At 34.7% G+C, this 15,213-nt stretch overlaps 1 protein-coding gene across 1 annotated transcript in view; it reads right to left on the bottom strand.

Moving 5' to 3' along the window:
- Nucleotides 1-15,213, bottom strand: part of ptprt (protein tyrosine phosphatase receptor type T) — a 277,019-nt gene that overhangs the window by 111,271 nt on the left and 150,535 nt on the right. The window contains exon 8 of the mRNA XM_067374922.1: nt 5,584-5,880. Within this exon, the coding sequence (XP_067231023.1) occupies nt 5,584-5,880 (297 nt within the window). The remainder of the gene's footprint in view (nt 1-5,583; nt 5,881-15,213) is intronic.

Genomic DNA, 15,213 nt, shown 5'->3' on the forward strand with positions numbered 1-15,213 from the left:
CATTTTACACGGAATCAACACAGAACACCTAACCTTTGACACTATTATTGCTCTGCTTTTTCCATGAGGAAAAGCTAATCTAGCTGTACTTTTATTTCCACTATATATTTATTTCACAAAACAAACCGTTTCTTCAATCCCATTTCATTGCATGCAACTAAGTTCATCTTCAAAATGTACCAAGGTTGAGATGTTTGCCTTCAATCACTATTAAAAGCTGAATAGTCTTTGTCATTTATTCTTCAGTGGGAAGAATACACTTTTACTGTGAGTTTTTCAACTGAGATCCGAGAGGATGCATTATTAACTTCTTTTAGCCACTATGCTCCAAAACTTTGGAATAGTCAACTAATTGAAGTAAAAGATATTTATAAAAAAATATGTACATATTTTTAAAAGAGAAGGTCAAGACATATCTTTTTAAAGTTGCTTATCAATATAACAATAAGGTGTGAAGGTGTGTGTAAGTCAGTTTTATGTTTTATTTTATCTTTTATCATTGTTTTATTTATTTTATATTGATATTGAGGTCAAACTATTCTTTATTTTACATTCTGAACCTTTTATAGTTGTTTTTGATTATTTTTATATTGATATTGTGTGATTGTTTTAATTATTGATTTTATGCTTGTGTAACAGGTATACAAAGTATACAACTAAATATTGTTATAATTCACACAAAATTGTTCTCTTATACATTTTATGACACCTGATCTAAAGGTGCGCTTCTCCTTTAAGTGTTGCATGGTCACAGTATGACCTAATTTCCTGTCCTGTCTCCTCCTCTTCCCTTTTGAAATGTAATTTGATGGAAGAGGTAGGTTTCATCCTGGTTGTCAACCTGTTAATTTTATTTAATCCTTAATTTAATTATATCTTTTATATCTGTATTTCCACCCAAACTTACATGTATAGTACTATTTTTATTATTATTTTTGTTATTTTGTTAGGTATATTTCTGTCTTTTATGTGAGACCAGCACATGGTAATGGAGATGCATCATTTGTTTTATAGAGTGTTATAAGGGCCATTCAATCTGAGGCTGCTTATTTGTCTCTTTTATTCAGGTATATTTTCTGTATATTTTCTTATGTTCATGTTTTGCCTTTTTGAAATGTGATTCGATGGAAGAGAGTGTTATAAGGGCCACTCAATCTGAGGCTGCTTATTTGTCTCTTTTATTCAGTAAAAAGGTCCAGTGAATCGGCTGCCTGCTGTCCCATGTCTGTCTTTTCATCCACACAGCGTAACACAATGCAGACCAAGTTTTAATACTGCGCGGGTTACACTTGAAGCACTTTGAGTTGCATTTTATGTATGAATAGTGCTATACAAATAAATGTTATTATTAAATTATGAAAATCATTTCACAAAATTATGATTTATGCAATAATGACATTTTTTGATACTGAACAACAATTTAATGTGCATATGAGTTAGTTAAATATTGACTGATTTAACTAAATTAGGCCTACTGGTTTGCTTTATTAGTAGAAACAACTTTCCTGAACTTATCAACTGAGAACAACTGCAAACATTATGTTTTAATATAAAAAATGATATGAATATAATCTAAATTAGATTGAATACAGATCATGTGTCATTGGCGTTGTACTTTTATTTTGGAAATCTCACTCATGCCGAGAAACAGAAAGTTTCTATATTGCTCACTGAACTAATCTCATTTTATATCATGCTCTCTGATTAATTCTATCGCGACCAAGTTCCTCTTCAGTAGGTAGCGAGGTTGAGATATTTGCCCTCGATCTCTATTAAAAGCTGAACAGTCACTGCCATTTATTCTTCAATGGGAAAAGAATTGAGCTAATCAAAGAAAAGGTGAAAAACACTCGCTCACTGAGGTGCTGATGTCAGATATTGTACTGCAAAGTGAGGCCAGTTAAATTATATTTCCAACAATTCTTCAAATAGCTTGATTGGGCACAAGCCAACAAGCATATTAAATCACTGTTACAATGAAATATAATTAGATCCAGTCTTCCGTCCACTATCTTTTCCACTGTATAACCATGCCTGTGCGTGGAATTCTACTTTACATATTAATCCAGCTGATTAGCTTCTTGTGGGGAGACTTTGAGTGATGTTTCATTAAGTTTAAGGTGCATGAAACAATTTTTCCTTTTTTATGCTTGCCCCTCTCAAGATACAAATGTCTTATAATAGGTTTCGTAATTGTCACACGTTCCATTTTTCTCTGAACCTTACTGATTATTTTAATCTCTGAATAAATCACGAACAACATACTCGCTCTTTTCCTGTTGATGCTTGTTTACGGGCAAGCAGGTTTTTCGTACGTACAGGGTTTGGCGTTATTGTTGACCTTATAAGGTAAAAATTGTCTGCGGTCCTCATGTTAATTTCACCCTCCTGCAATTATCACCATATAAGGTTACACAGAGAGACAAAACTGCTTCACTATTGATATGTTGCAGCTGTCTGTCAATTTGCTAACACAAAGGACAGCAATTATAGGTTTTCATATGCAAAAAAACATAAAAAAGGAAAAACATCAGTGCAGCAGACAAGAGCAGATACTGAATAACCAACAGAGTTCTATCCATATCAAAACAGACTCATCAGAACATGAAAATGAAAATCGGAAAGAAAATGAGATGAGTTTGAATTATACGCTATAATCTAATAATCTAAGGCCTGACAACAGGCTTTATTTTCACACGGTTTTATAGCACAGCATTAAAAACAAGCTGGGAGAAATTAATTGTAAATGGAGGCTGAGAGCTTCCCTCTGGGAAATTTTCAAATTAAGCGCCGCTTGCAAACCTTCCCTCCGTCTGAGAAACACTGTGTCTTTTCACAGACTGTGAAGCTTTAACATGCTCCACAATAGGATTTCCTTTTAACTGCAACACATCAATGAAACAGATGGATTAAAGGAGGATGGCTTTCATCATCTTTGTTTCATATTTGTTGCTTTTCTTTAGGAAGAACAGGACAGTACTATGGTCTAACAATTCTGTTTCCATTTACTTCTCTGAGTGGATCTGACTTCTATACAGACCAGAAGTGATTTCCAAATACACAGGGCTGACAATCTAATATCTTTTAATACAAACACTTTGACTGTGAGCATTACAACTGCTGAGATCTGAGAGGATGCATTATTAAAACATGAAGATCATTTCTACAGCCAATGTTCACAAAAGTATGAAAGTATAATAAGTAAGCTTTATAAGCAGAAATAACTTTCCTGAACGAATCAACAACTGCACCAAACTTTTAATAGTACTAGGAAATATAATCTAAATTAAGAGTGAATACAGATCATTTGTCTATGGCATTGTTTTAACATATGATGCCAAACAGTTTAGCCCCTCACAAAAATTGGGTGAACTAACCCTTTAAAACATGGAATAATTGAAATAATAGGCTGGGATCGTTGAAAGATTCCCAGTTTCACATTTGAGGATGTGGAAATGTCCAAGGCATGTTGTGAAACTAACTTGCCAAAAGCTACAACTCTCAACATTAGCATTAGTCCCTGATGTGAAATATTGGCTATATCAAAGGATGTTCTCGCCTACTGTGTTTTATTTCACTGTACACAAGCATTAACCTCCAGCTTTTCTGTACATGTGGCATTCTTCCAGCGAAGGTTAGTAGTTAATACACTTGTCTAATTCAAATATCTAGTGAGATTAAATGCCGAGAACCAGTGTTGATGATTTCTGTACCTAACAAAGCTCCATTTAAAAGGTTCCTCAAACAACCTTCAAGTAAAAAGATATCATTTCAATGAGAAGAAGATACTCAATGTATTTTTAATGCTCACAATTATGCCTCTCTACTGCGACTTTTTCTAATAAGGCTAAACCTTTGTTTTGGTATTATTAATCAAGAAAATAACAACTGCTATTCAATTTCAAACACAGCCGTTTTGAGAGGTTTGCTGTCGGTATACAAATAGAAATATATTCCGGAGAATGGGAATACAACATTGGTTTGCTAACATTCAAATAAATACATGAGTTTCATGAGAGAGAGAACAAGTGTGAAGATCTTTAGAAAAAAAGGTTAGTAAATGTTAACAACACTGTATAATTGTTGTGCCTTGCAATCAATTTCCTACTAACTGTTTCTTTTATGTTTCTCATAGCACTCCATGGTCTCTTTCTTTTCACAATATAAAATAATTTCCACTTAAATCAATATTACATGTCCATTTATTTATTTGTTTGTTTTTTGTTAAGTACGTAGCCATGGTAATCTTCAGTCAGGTCTTCTTTTATAACTACTTTTACATGAAATGAACCATGTGAACCATGTAAACGTGATTAATGCATTTGTAATTTGTAATGAGACAAAATGGATTCAATTGTAGACAAAAAAAAAAAAAAAAAAAAAAAAAAAAATGATTTTGAATGTTTGTTCACTTATCCGTGAACTCAAGTTGACAGCATTGACAGCAATACTACATTTAAAGTTGTCCTTGATTATGATTTCAATTTTTTAACTTTAGTTAGTGTGTAATGTTGCTATTAGAGCATAAACAACATCTGCAAAGTTCAATGCAAAAAGAGATATTTTCTTTTACAGAAGTCGCTTTTTAAGGATTACAACAAATGGCTCTTAGGGACTACAATGAGCTTCTTCCTGGGTTGGTGACATCACTAACCCTAAAATTTACATAAACCCCACCCCTGAAAACATGCAACAAAGGGGGTGAAGCCATGTTGGGCTGCTTTAGAGAAGAGGAAGAGTTGTTGTAGTCGAGTGTTGTTGCCATGCCATGTCATTTTACGCCGCACTGCTTCACAAATTAGAGTCAACGCTGGATTTGCACAAACGATTAACATGACGGCACATGCTAGTCGATGAGTTGAATCGACTCCACAGAAACTACATAAATCAATCTAAGGCTGAACACCGTTACTGACTATCATAATTTTGGCTGCGTGAGATTTTCCAACTTTGTTGTCGTTAGTCAACCGAATTGCGAGCTGTTAAAGCTCCGCCCTCTTCTAGAAAGGGGGCTGGGAGCAGCAGCTCATTTGCATTTAAAGGGACACGTAGAGAAATGGCATATTTTTGCTCACACCCAAATAGGGGCAAATTTGAAAAGCTATAATAAATGATCTGTGGGGTATTTTGAGCTTCACAAACTTCACAAACTCATTCTGGGGACACCAGAGACTTATATTACATCTTGTGAAAAGGGGCATTATAGGTCCCCTTTAATCATTTGTATGCAGACTATAAAATAGTCTTATTATTTTTTCTAACATTTACAAAAAATAATATAATAGTAAAATCACATTCTGGCAAAGACACCTCTCCAATGCAATGATCTATTCAATTTGCAACCGGGTGGATAGTTTGGCATTTTGTGTTGTCCATCTGCTAAATGTTGATGGTTTCAGAAGTAATCATCAGTAATGTGATTACTGTTAAGACACAGTAATTAGCGAAGTAATCTCATAATCTCAAATTGTGGTGGATTTGGTGGGTCTTTATTAAAGCCTGAATCTCGCAGAAAGTAACAATAAAAGGTTTCGTATCTTACAACATCTATCCCATTCCAACATCTCGTTTAATCAAACTCACCATCTTCCTCTGTCTGTTTGACGATCTCCTCACTCTCCTTGCTGCCCTCAGGGTTGGCCAGCACCAGCCGTAGTCTGACCGTCACGAAAGGCCTGAGTCCCCTCAGAGTGTAATGAGAGGAGGTCGGGATCAGCTCCTCAGCGGCAAACTCCTGCTGGTTGAACACATACTGGTACTGTACAGTCAGGTTAAAACTGTGGCAGCGTGTCACCGCATATCCAAAGGTCTCCCACTGCAGGGTCAGCTGACGGGCACGGATGTCCACCACATTTACGTTCTGGGGACCGTTGACTGGATCTGTTGGGAGAAACAGGAAGGAAAGGGAAGATCGGAGATAAATTTGATTGGAAATTTTGATTACAAGCTCATCTTGACATTGAACCAATATGCAAGAACAATTATCAAAAGAGATATTTTCCCCTTTTGCTTGTTCCATTCTCTACCATCAGACATGTTGAATGGATAACGTACATTTTGTACGTAATATATGTACACAACATTTCAAACATTTGGGGTTGGTAATATTTTTAATGTCTCTTATGCTAATCAAGACTGCATTTATTTAATCAAAAATACAGTAAAGCAGTAATATTGTGAAATATTATTACAATTTAAGATAAATTTCTATTTGAATATATCTAAAAATGTGATTTATTTCTGTGACGTCAAAGCTCAATCATTACTCCAGTCTTCAGTGTCACATGATCCTTTTGAAATCATTCTAATATGCTGATTTGGCGATCAAGAAATATTTCTTATTTTCATTAGTGTTGAAAACAGTTGTGCTGCATAATATTTTTTGTGGAAACCATGATATAAGACAGTGTCATTTTCATAAACAAACCATAATGACTGTCTCACTGTACAGTTAACTTACAGCATAGGCATCCCTTATAGCTCAGCATTATTTGGACAACCTGCTCTTTAGATGTCATCAAAGAGCTTTGAAAAACAGTTTCAGCGGAGCACCACTTTTTTAATAATCAAAATGGCAAGAACTTTGAACAAAATAAATACCAAAACTAAGGATTACAACTATCCTCTGTTGTATATGAGATCCTAAAACAATATTGAGTACTAAAACAAACAGTATCAGAGACTCGCCAGTGGATCCAGTGGGGTTGTTGGACAAAATCTCACACACTAATTCCTCTAGATTAGAAGAAAAGCATAAAAGAGGCATGCGACTGGTTTTTGACTTTGGCCTTGAATGAATCTTAAGGGAGCCGAATGTGAAAAAGAGTTTTAACGTATTAAGATAGTTTACATCGTGGCAGCTCTCTTAGGGCGCTTTCATTCTCAAAGTTCTTAGAGTTCTTGTGTGCAGAGCAATTTGAGCATTGTGAGAATTGTGTCACGTCTAGGACAGACATCAGCTTCAATGGCTCAGTCATCAGTGGCTCCTACACATGGGAGTCTTAGACTTACTAAGTTTGAACTGCATTGAGTTCAATTGCATTGTGTTCAAGATCAAGGAAACCAGACAGATTGGTAGGAAAGTCAAAAAAAAAAAAAAAAAAAAAAAAAAAAAGATCCACAACTGCCTTGTTGTCTGTTATTAATAGTAAACAGGAAGGCAAAGCCTCATTTTAGGACCTCTGAGGGAGATATGCACTGTCGCTGAGCAAATTACAGAAAAACAACAACAAATGACCCCGAACCTCAAATATTTTATTCCTGAAAGCCAGATTACAGCTAATCTATGTTTAATCAGAGTTGGTTCTTATCTACAGGTGTCATCTAAGCAGATTTGAGACTGTAAATCCTACATGGCTAAGCCTCACTAGAATGGCTATAAAAGTAGAGACATATGTCCAATAGAGCAATATTTAGTCTCTCGGTCAGCGAGGGTCCATGCCCAACATGTAGCCCCCCATCGAGGGGAGGTGTTGGAGGGGTAGGGGATTTGCCTGGTGGACAGGTGAGGGGTAACAGTATCATCATTAATCTGACAGAAAGAGGTGAATATGTAAGAGCATTAGCAACACGCTAATGCGCGGCTGCGGGGTACGCCGTGGTGCCATAGGTGGGCTTTTGGAGCCTGGATGAGGGCTGGTGTAGTTTAGCATGGGGAGATGCTGATGGATGGCGAGCGTAGAGGGTCATTAATCGCAGACGTTGGGGAGAATTGCATAAGAGAAATCAATCTTCAGTACTGCTGCTGCGCTGCTTTGGCGCGATCTCTTCAGACCCAAACGCCCCGCAACATTTATCACACCTCCACCATCCCTCTCGCTCTCTCTGGAACGAGAGAGGAAACTGCAAGCAATAAACATATCAATAGGTGTCCACCATACCCAGCTGAGTGGGTTTTTTAAACTGAGATATTCATATGAGGGAAAAACAGAGGCAGGGAATGAACAACAGCAGAAAAACAACAACAGTAAAAAATGAAATAAAACAAAATGGCTCATTCGCATAATGAAATTGTATCATATATCGGCCAGTAGAGAGCATTGTATAGAGAGCAATGTATAGAGTATTGATAATGACATGATGACCTATTTTAATTTTTCTAAATAAAATAATTTTTAACAGTTATTTGCTGTATAAAACAAATGGAAAAAACAACATAAAAAAAATAAAAATACAGATAAAATTAAATAAAATAACATAAATGGAAACATTTATAAAATGTATAATAAAAAATATATATAATAAAGTACAATTATTTAAGAATAAAAATATAAAAATATTTAATACCCATTTATACTTGATTAAATTATTTTAAAAAAATTATTAAATAAAAATAAAAATATCAGCATAGAGCATTGAAAAGTACATGATGACCCATTTAAATTTTTATAAATAAAATAATGTTATCAGTTATTTGCTGTATAAAACAAATAGAAAAAACAGCTGTAAAAATAAAACAAAATAAAAAGGAAAGATTAATAAAATAAAAATAATTAATTATTTATATAGTAAAATAACTTTAAAAATACAAAATGAACAATGATTTACTGAATTATTTAAAAATGACTTAATCCCCATTTATACTTGATTACATGTTTTTAAAATTTGTTAAATAAAAAAAAAAAATACTCAATTACAATAACACAATACAACGTAACAACATAATAAGAACAAGAATTTTTTGTGTAACTGTGGGTTCTTGCGGCGTTGGGAGTCTAGCAGAAAACAATAAGAACCAGCAGGCCGACATATACAGTACAGTCCAAAAGTTTGGAACCACTAAGATTTTTTATGTTTTTAAAATAAGTTTTGTCTGCTCACCAAGGCTACATTTATTTAATTAAAAATACAGTAAAAAACAGTAATATTGTGAAATATTATTACAATTTAAAATAACAGTGTACTATTTAAATATATTTGACAAAGTAATTTATTCCTGTGATGCAAAGCTGAATTTTAAGCATCGTTACTCCAGTCTTCAGTGTCACATGATCCTTCAGAAATCATTTGAATATGCTGATTTGCTGCTCAATAAACATTTATGATTATTTTCAATGTTGAAAACAGTTGTGTACTTTTTTTTTTTTCAGGATTCCTTGATGAATAGAAAGTTCAAAAGAACAGCATTTATCTGAAATACAAAGCTTCTGTAGCATTATACACTACCGTTCAAAAGTTTGGGGTCAGTAAGAATTTTTTTTTTTTTTTTTTTTTAAAGAAATTAAAGAAATGAATACTTTTATTCAGCAAGGATGCATTAAATCGATCAAAAGTGACAGTAAAGACATTTATAATGTCACAAAAGATTAGATTTCAGATAAACACTGTTCTTTTGAACTTTCTATTCATCAAATAATCCTGAAAAAAATATTGTACACGAATATTTTGTACAATTGTACACATTAAATGTTTCTTGAGCAGCAAATCAGCATATTAGAATGATTTCTGAAGGATCATGTGACACTGAAGACTGGAGTAATGATGCTGAAAATTCAGCTTTGCATCACAGGAATAAATTACTTTGTGAAATATATTCAAACAGAAAACAGTTATTTTAAATCGTAATAATATTTCACAATATACTGTTTTTACTGTATTTTAATTAAATAAATGTAGCCTTCATGAGCAGACGAAACTTCTTTTAAAAACATTAAAAATCTTAGTGGTTCCAAACTTTTGGACTGTACTGTATATATATATTATATATTATATTATCACAGTCCTAAAGAGTGTTTTCTTTAGTGAAAATGTTCTGATATTTGTTCAAGGTTGCACCTAAAAACTCTCTAACCTTCCCTTGCACCATCGGTTACATGAAGAAAAAACCCATCAAAGGTTAAAAGTGAAGATGGACACAAAACACTGTATATAAGCTTTGCTCCAAAAACCCAGTGAGCTGCCATAGACTGCTGTCTTGATATAAACAAAGTCAAGATATCAGTCATAAGGGTGCGATTCAAGATTATCTCAATAGAGCATGACAGGTGACTAATAATGAAACTGATCCCTCACATGATGCCTTGAAATGCTGTCTTGGTAGGCATCTCACAAGGTTTTGGAACAAAGTTATATAATCACTGCAAAAAAAGAGAGAAAGTGTTCACAGCACATAACACAATTAAAGAATATTGGATGTGGACAGGAAGTATGCATTGTGTGCCATTAATGCATTTATAGTGTTTGATATTAAAAGTCTCCCGAAGACTCGAGTCACCCCATGCAGTGACACGACTCAAATCAATTAGATTAACACTGGGAACAGATGTTGGGTCGTTTCTCTCCAGAGTGTTTTTTAATTACTGTCTGTTTTTTGTTGATGCAGTAAACAATACTTAGCATTTAACTCTGGATGTAACTTTAAAACTTCTCTCTTCAATTAGGTGATGCATATGAAACTGTTGTACTTTGCGCAGCGTGAAGCGAGAGTTTGTGAATCACGCTGGGACTTGACGTTTATGTCGGGTTACATTTACAGCTGCAGCTGCAGAAGTCACAAACATTGAAGACAACTGACATTATATAGAAGTTCCTCATACATACTGGTTTAGCATAAGCAGTTTTCACCTTCACTACAGCACTGAGTATTAAAACACTAAGCAAAGCAAAGTTCTGCCATACTGTGCTACTGCATTTTAGCCAAGGGCATGCTGAAGGATCCAGTGTCACTGTGTGGCAAAGTTGAACATTTTAAAGGGCATTATATAAGAGGAAAACTCGATTTTCATGAAGATACTGGAAAGGATGCTTCCTTAAAGTGCTGTGTTGCGATTTCACACGATTCAGTATGTGGATAGAGGAAAGAAGGGGAATTTAAAGGGATAGTTCACCCAAAAATGATGATTTTGCCATCATTTACTCAACCTTTTGTGTTCCATAGAAGAAATAAATTCATACAGGTTTGGAACGACAAGACGGCGTGTAAGTGGTTTCATCATTTTTGGGTGAGCTATTCCTTCGAGCGACAGCAGCTGGCAACATCAGCAACAGTTTCAAAGGCAACAAAATACATTTGGTTTGAAGATGTTGCGATTTCACACTGATGATCTTGAGGGAAAATAGTGGAAGGGGAACAGGGGAAATGGAGAGATAGACTCGGCAGATCAAAAGGAATATACTCTCTGTGAGGCCGACACTGCCGTCTGTCTGGTTGTCCCTGTGTGGGTTTGCTGTTGTTGTGGTTTATCCTGTAGTACACAATAACCTCCAACATCCACTATTCTGTCTATTCCATAGTGCTTGCCTTTATCTAAACAAATTAACCCTTGATTACATCCTTTTTCCTTTCCCTTTTCTACCTAACAAAATGTGGTAGTACTATTACATGTTTCATAAAAAATATGATTTTCTTTCTTTTTTGGGAACATGTGTCATAATGGTACTATGGTAATACCATGATATACACTACCATTCAAAAGTTTTGAGTCAGTTACAAAAAAACAACAACAAAATTTTACAAAATGTTTAAATAAATGCTGTTCTTTGGAACTTCCTATTAATCAACAAACCCTGAACAAATGTATCAAAGTTTGCACAAAAATATTAAGCAACACAACTGTTTTCAACATTGACAATAATCATTCTTAAACAGCAAATCAGCATATTAGAATGATTTCTGAAGGATCATGTGACACTGAAGTCTGGAGTAATGATGTTGAAAATTCAGCTTTGATCACAGGAATAAATTACATTTTAAATGTACTACATTTATTTTAAATTGTAAAAATATTTAATAATATTACTGTTTTCCTGTATTTTTGATAAAATAAATGCAGCCATTGTACTTACCCCAAACTTTCCAACAGTGTTATTGGTTAATACTTACATTTTTGTATATGAATATGGTAATCATTCAGTAGCTGCTATATATTGAAATAATATGGTATTATCATCAGGTACCATCAGAAATAACATTTTTAAAAAGTTCTCTCTTGCTTATCTTTGTTATTTCTTTCTATATCTGTCAGAATAAAATGATCTACCTCTTCAAATCCCCAAATAACTGAGATTGTTTTGTCAAGCAAACAATTGACTGAAAGACAGGAAGACAAATCACACTGAGCACTGAATACAAAGAGAGAATGCTGAAGAAAATGCCACAACTGAAAGATGTTGAGAACAGAAGTTGGTCTGAAAGGGGAAAAGCAGCCTTTGCATTGACAAAAATAGTAATAATAATAAAAAATAATAATAAAATGATCATATCTTGTTGGTTCATTCTTTTTTCTTTTTCTTTTTTTTTTTTTTTTACACAGAGAACAACTACAACAAGCCAGTGTGAAATAAGGTGATGTACTCTGTTATTCTCAGGTTACCTCATTGCCATGGAAACTTCTGAGATGATTAAAGGAGGTCATTTTCTCACTTTACAACACAATATTTCAGATGACCCAACTTGATATCACTGTCATCTGATCTGAAGACAGTGTTGTGGCCTGTAGTTCAGATCAGATGTTTAATTGTCCTACAAACATTTTCATTGGTTCCACCACCACAATGATTTTTATTTTAAGAAACACTGTATATGCCTCAAATTAAATTAATTTCAAAAAGCTCACACTAATTTAAGTTTTAAATGTGCAATAAAAGTTGAAAATGACCCAACAATAATGTAAATATGAAGTCATAATAAAACCAAAGGTAGTACAAAATGTTAGTGATTTTTGGATATTACTGATCTTTTAAGTCAGTCTTATAATACTGAAGGTCCTATAATATTGAATTGAATATTTGAAGATTTTCTTTTCAGATGCTGAGTACAATTTTACACAATTGCAGAAAACAGCCATTTTAACTTTCATCCACTGGTGCTTGGTGGTCATAAATGGGTTAAAATAGACACGGAGCGGAGAGATGCATTGCTTCAGTAAAAATAAACAATAAAAATGGAAGAAAATCTGTAGAGAGAAAAAACAAAACAAAAACAATACACACAGAGGGGTTATAAAACAAAAAGCCATGAGACACTCTCACACAATCCATTCCCAAAAGATGCCTCCAAGTCTGTCTTGTTATTGTTCAGTCTTCAACTGGTTGCTGGACAGGGAAAAAGCAATCACCATTCCCTCTTCCCTAGTCAATCATAAGCTCCAGGATTCCAATCATTTAAACCTTCCAAGATCAAAACAGTGTGAACTGCCTCGCTCTCCACTTCCTGCCGTAATGACTTCATGCAACGAGGATCATGATATATCAAACGGCGGGCGGTGAGGAGGAGAGCAGATCGGTGGGAGTTGGGATAAGAGTGGAGGGGAAAAGTGCTTATATTCATGAACTCCGCAGGAGGTTTCAGGACATTATAGAAAGAATGGGAGTGCTTGTAAGCAATCTGTTGTAAAATGGGGGAGACGGAGGGCAATTGTGAAGGGACTTGGAGAGCTTTTGAATCAGAAAAGGTTGGAGCAGGCAACACAAAAAGACGTACGAGAGCTTGCGTGGTGGTCGCTGGTGTGTTTTTGTGTGGATTGCTGGGGTGTGAGTTTAACTAACATTTAGAACTCCAATTCTACAGACCAAGAAACTGAGCAATCACATTCTGAACCCACAAAGCAATACTGACAATTTGATTGTCGTATAAAACAAAATTGAGCTTTGTCTCCTCACAGAGGTGATTGTTCCTTTGCTTTTTGTTCAGGGTTGAAGTGCTTTCTGGCCTAGGCTTCATGAAAAGCCAGGAAATAAGCAACTTAAATTACTACAAGAAAAAAAAAGCCAATCACATGCATATACAGTATCAGCCCACTGTCATGCAAAGATGAGAATAAATCCAAAACATCACATTATTCAACCCATTTCCATGCATATTCAATGTAACACTATTTAATTCCATCATCATATAATGATTGTTTTCTCTACACTGCAGAAAGACATAATTAGCATCAAAATATTAATGCACACATGCGTAATCTTCTTAACATATGCATGGCAAACGGAAAGTATAATTAACAAAGATACTTTATGGTTCAATATAGTGTTGTCAAAAGTACCGGTACTTCGGTACCAAGTTGGTACTGAAATTTTGAAAATGTGACGATACCAGCATTTCTGTAGTACCAGGAGTACCAAGTATCTGGGTACATTCGGTACCCACTGATAGGGCTGTGCCAGATAATTATTCATAATACATTCATAATAGATAACATATTCCATTAGTTATTCCACTGAACATGGAATCTCTGTTTCTTTTCCCAAATCTTAACTCACGCAGGGGATTATAAACGTTTCTTCGTTTGATTCGCTTTTAATTAGGCCTATTATATTTGCATTCTTTACTGTGGTGAAGTAGAAAAAACACTGTAGGACAGAAACCTTTTTGCTTGCACGTTAGTTTCTATTTAACACAGTTTGTGCTTGTCATTAGACTTGTCAAGTTTATTTGTATATGTTTCACACACGCCGGTGATTTTTAGTTTTGCTTTCTCTGGCAGCGCAAAATCAAACATAGCCTGAATGTCTGGCGATAAAACTAGGCCTTCAGACCTTTTACAATAAGTGTCAGTTGCTTGTAACATCAGGAGATAACATGAAGATATTATTAAAGAGAAATGGTCTCTTTCCTGCTCGTGTCCCACATCCCTCTCAAAGCGCAGACACATCTTTTTGTGTAAATAAAGAAACAAATGTTTTTTAGAATAATACATAACTTTCTTATTATTTAGGTTACCATTATTTACTGATATTTATTTCATAGTTTTACAGACTGTAGTGTGTCGTTTCACTGAATGGCGAATCACTGAATCAGCACAGAAAACGCTCTCATGCTCATTGCATGTGTGTACACGTGAAATGCTTTTTGCAGACTGAGACATATTTTCCTTATAGCAGCGCATGTATATCTATAATTAAATTGCAGCCTTTGCAATTTGAAAATCGCACTAAGCTATAACACAATTTCGACTTGTGTGTCATTCACTGAAACGCAAATTTAGCTCTGTGACCCACAATTTGAAAACCCTTGATTCGATCAACTGCATTAAATTTGCATATCAGCTTATGACACACTTTGCACTATTTCTTGGCAAGCACAGTATGCAAATTTCCATGCATCATTGACCTATGTTCTTTGCAAAAATGTGTAGTATACGGTATCCCAGAATGCATTGCGCTCAACTTGACCTTCCATTTCTAGAGTGTCAAATGAACACTAAACTCATTTGATTGGGCTAGAGATGGGTCGAGATAGTCGACTAGTTGATTAGTTAGGTCAAGTAGTTTATC

This window comes from Chanodichthys erythropterus, chromosome 21 (assembly GCF_024489055.1).
Source record: "Chanodichthys erythropterus isolate Z2021 chromosome 21, ASM2448905v1, whole genome shotgun sequence".
Taxonomy (NCBI): Eukaryota; Metazoa; Chordata; class Actinopteri; order Cypriniformes; family Xenocyprididae; genus Chanodichthys; species Chanodichthys erythropterus.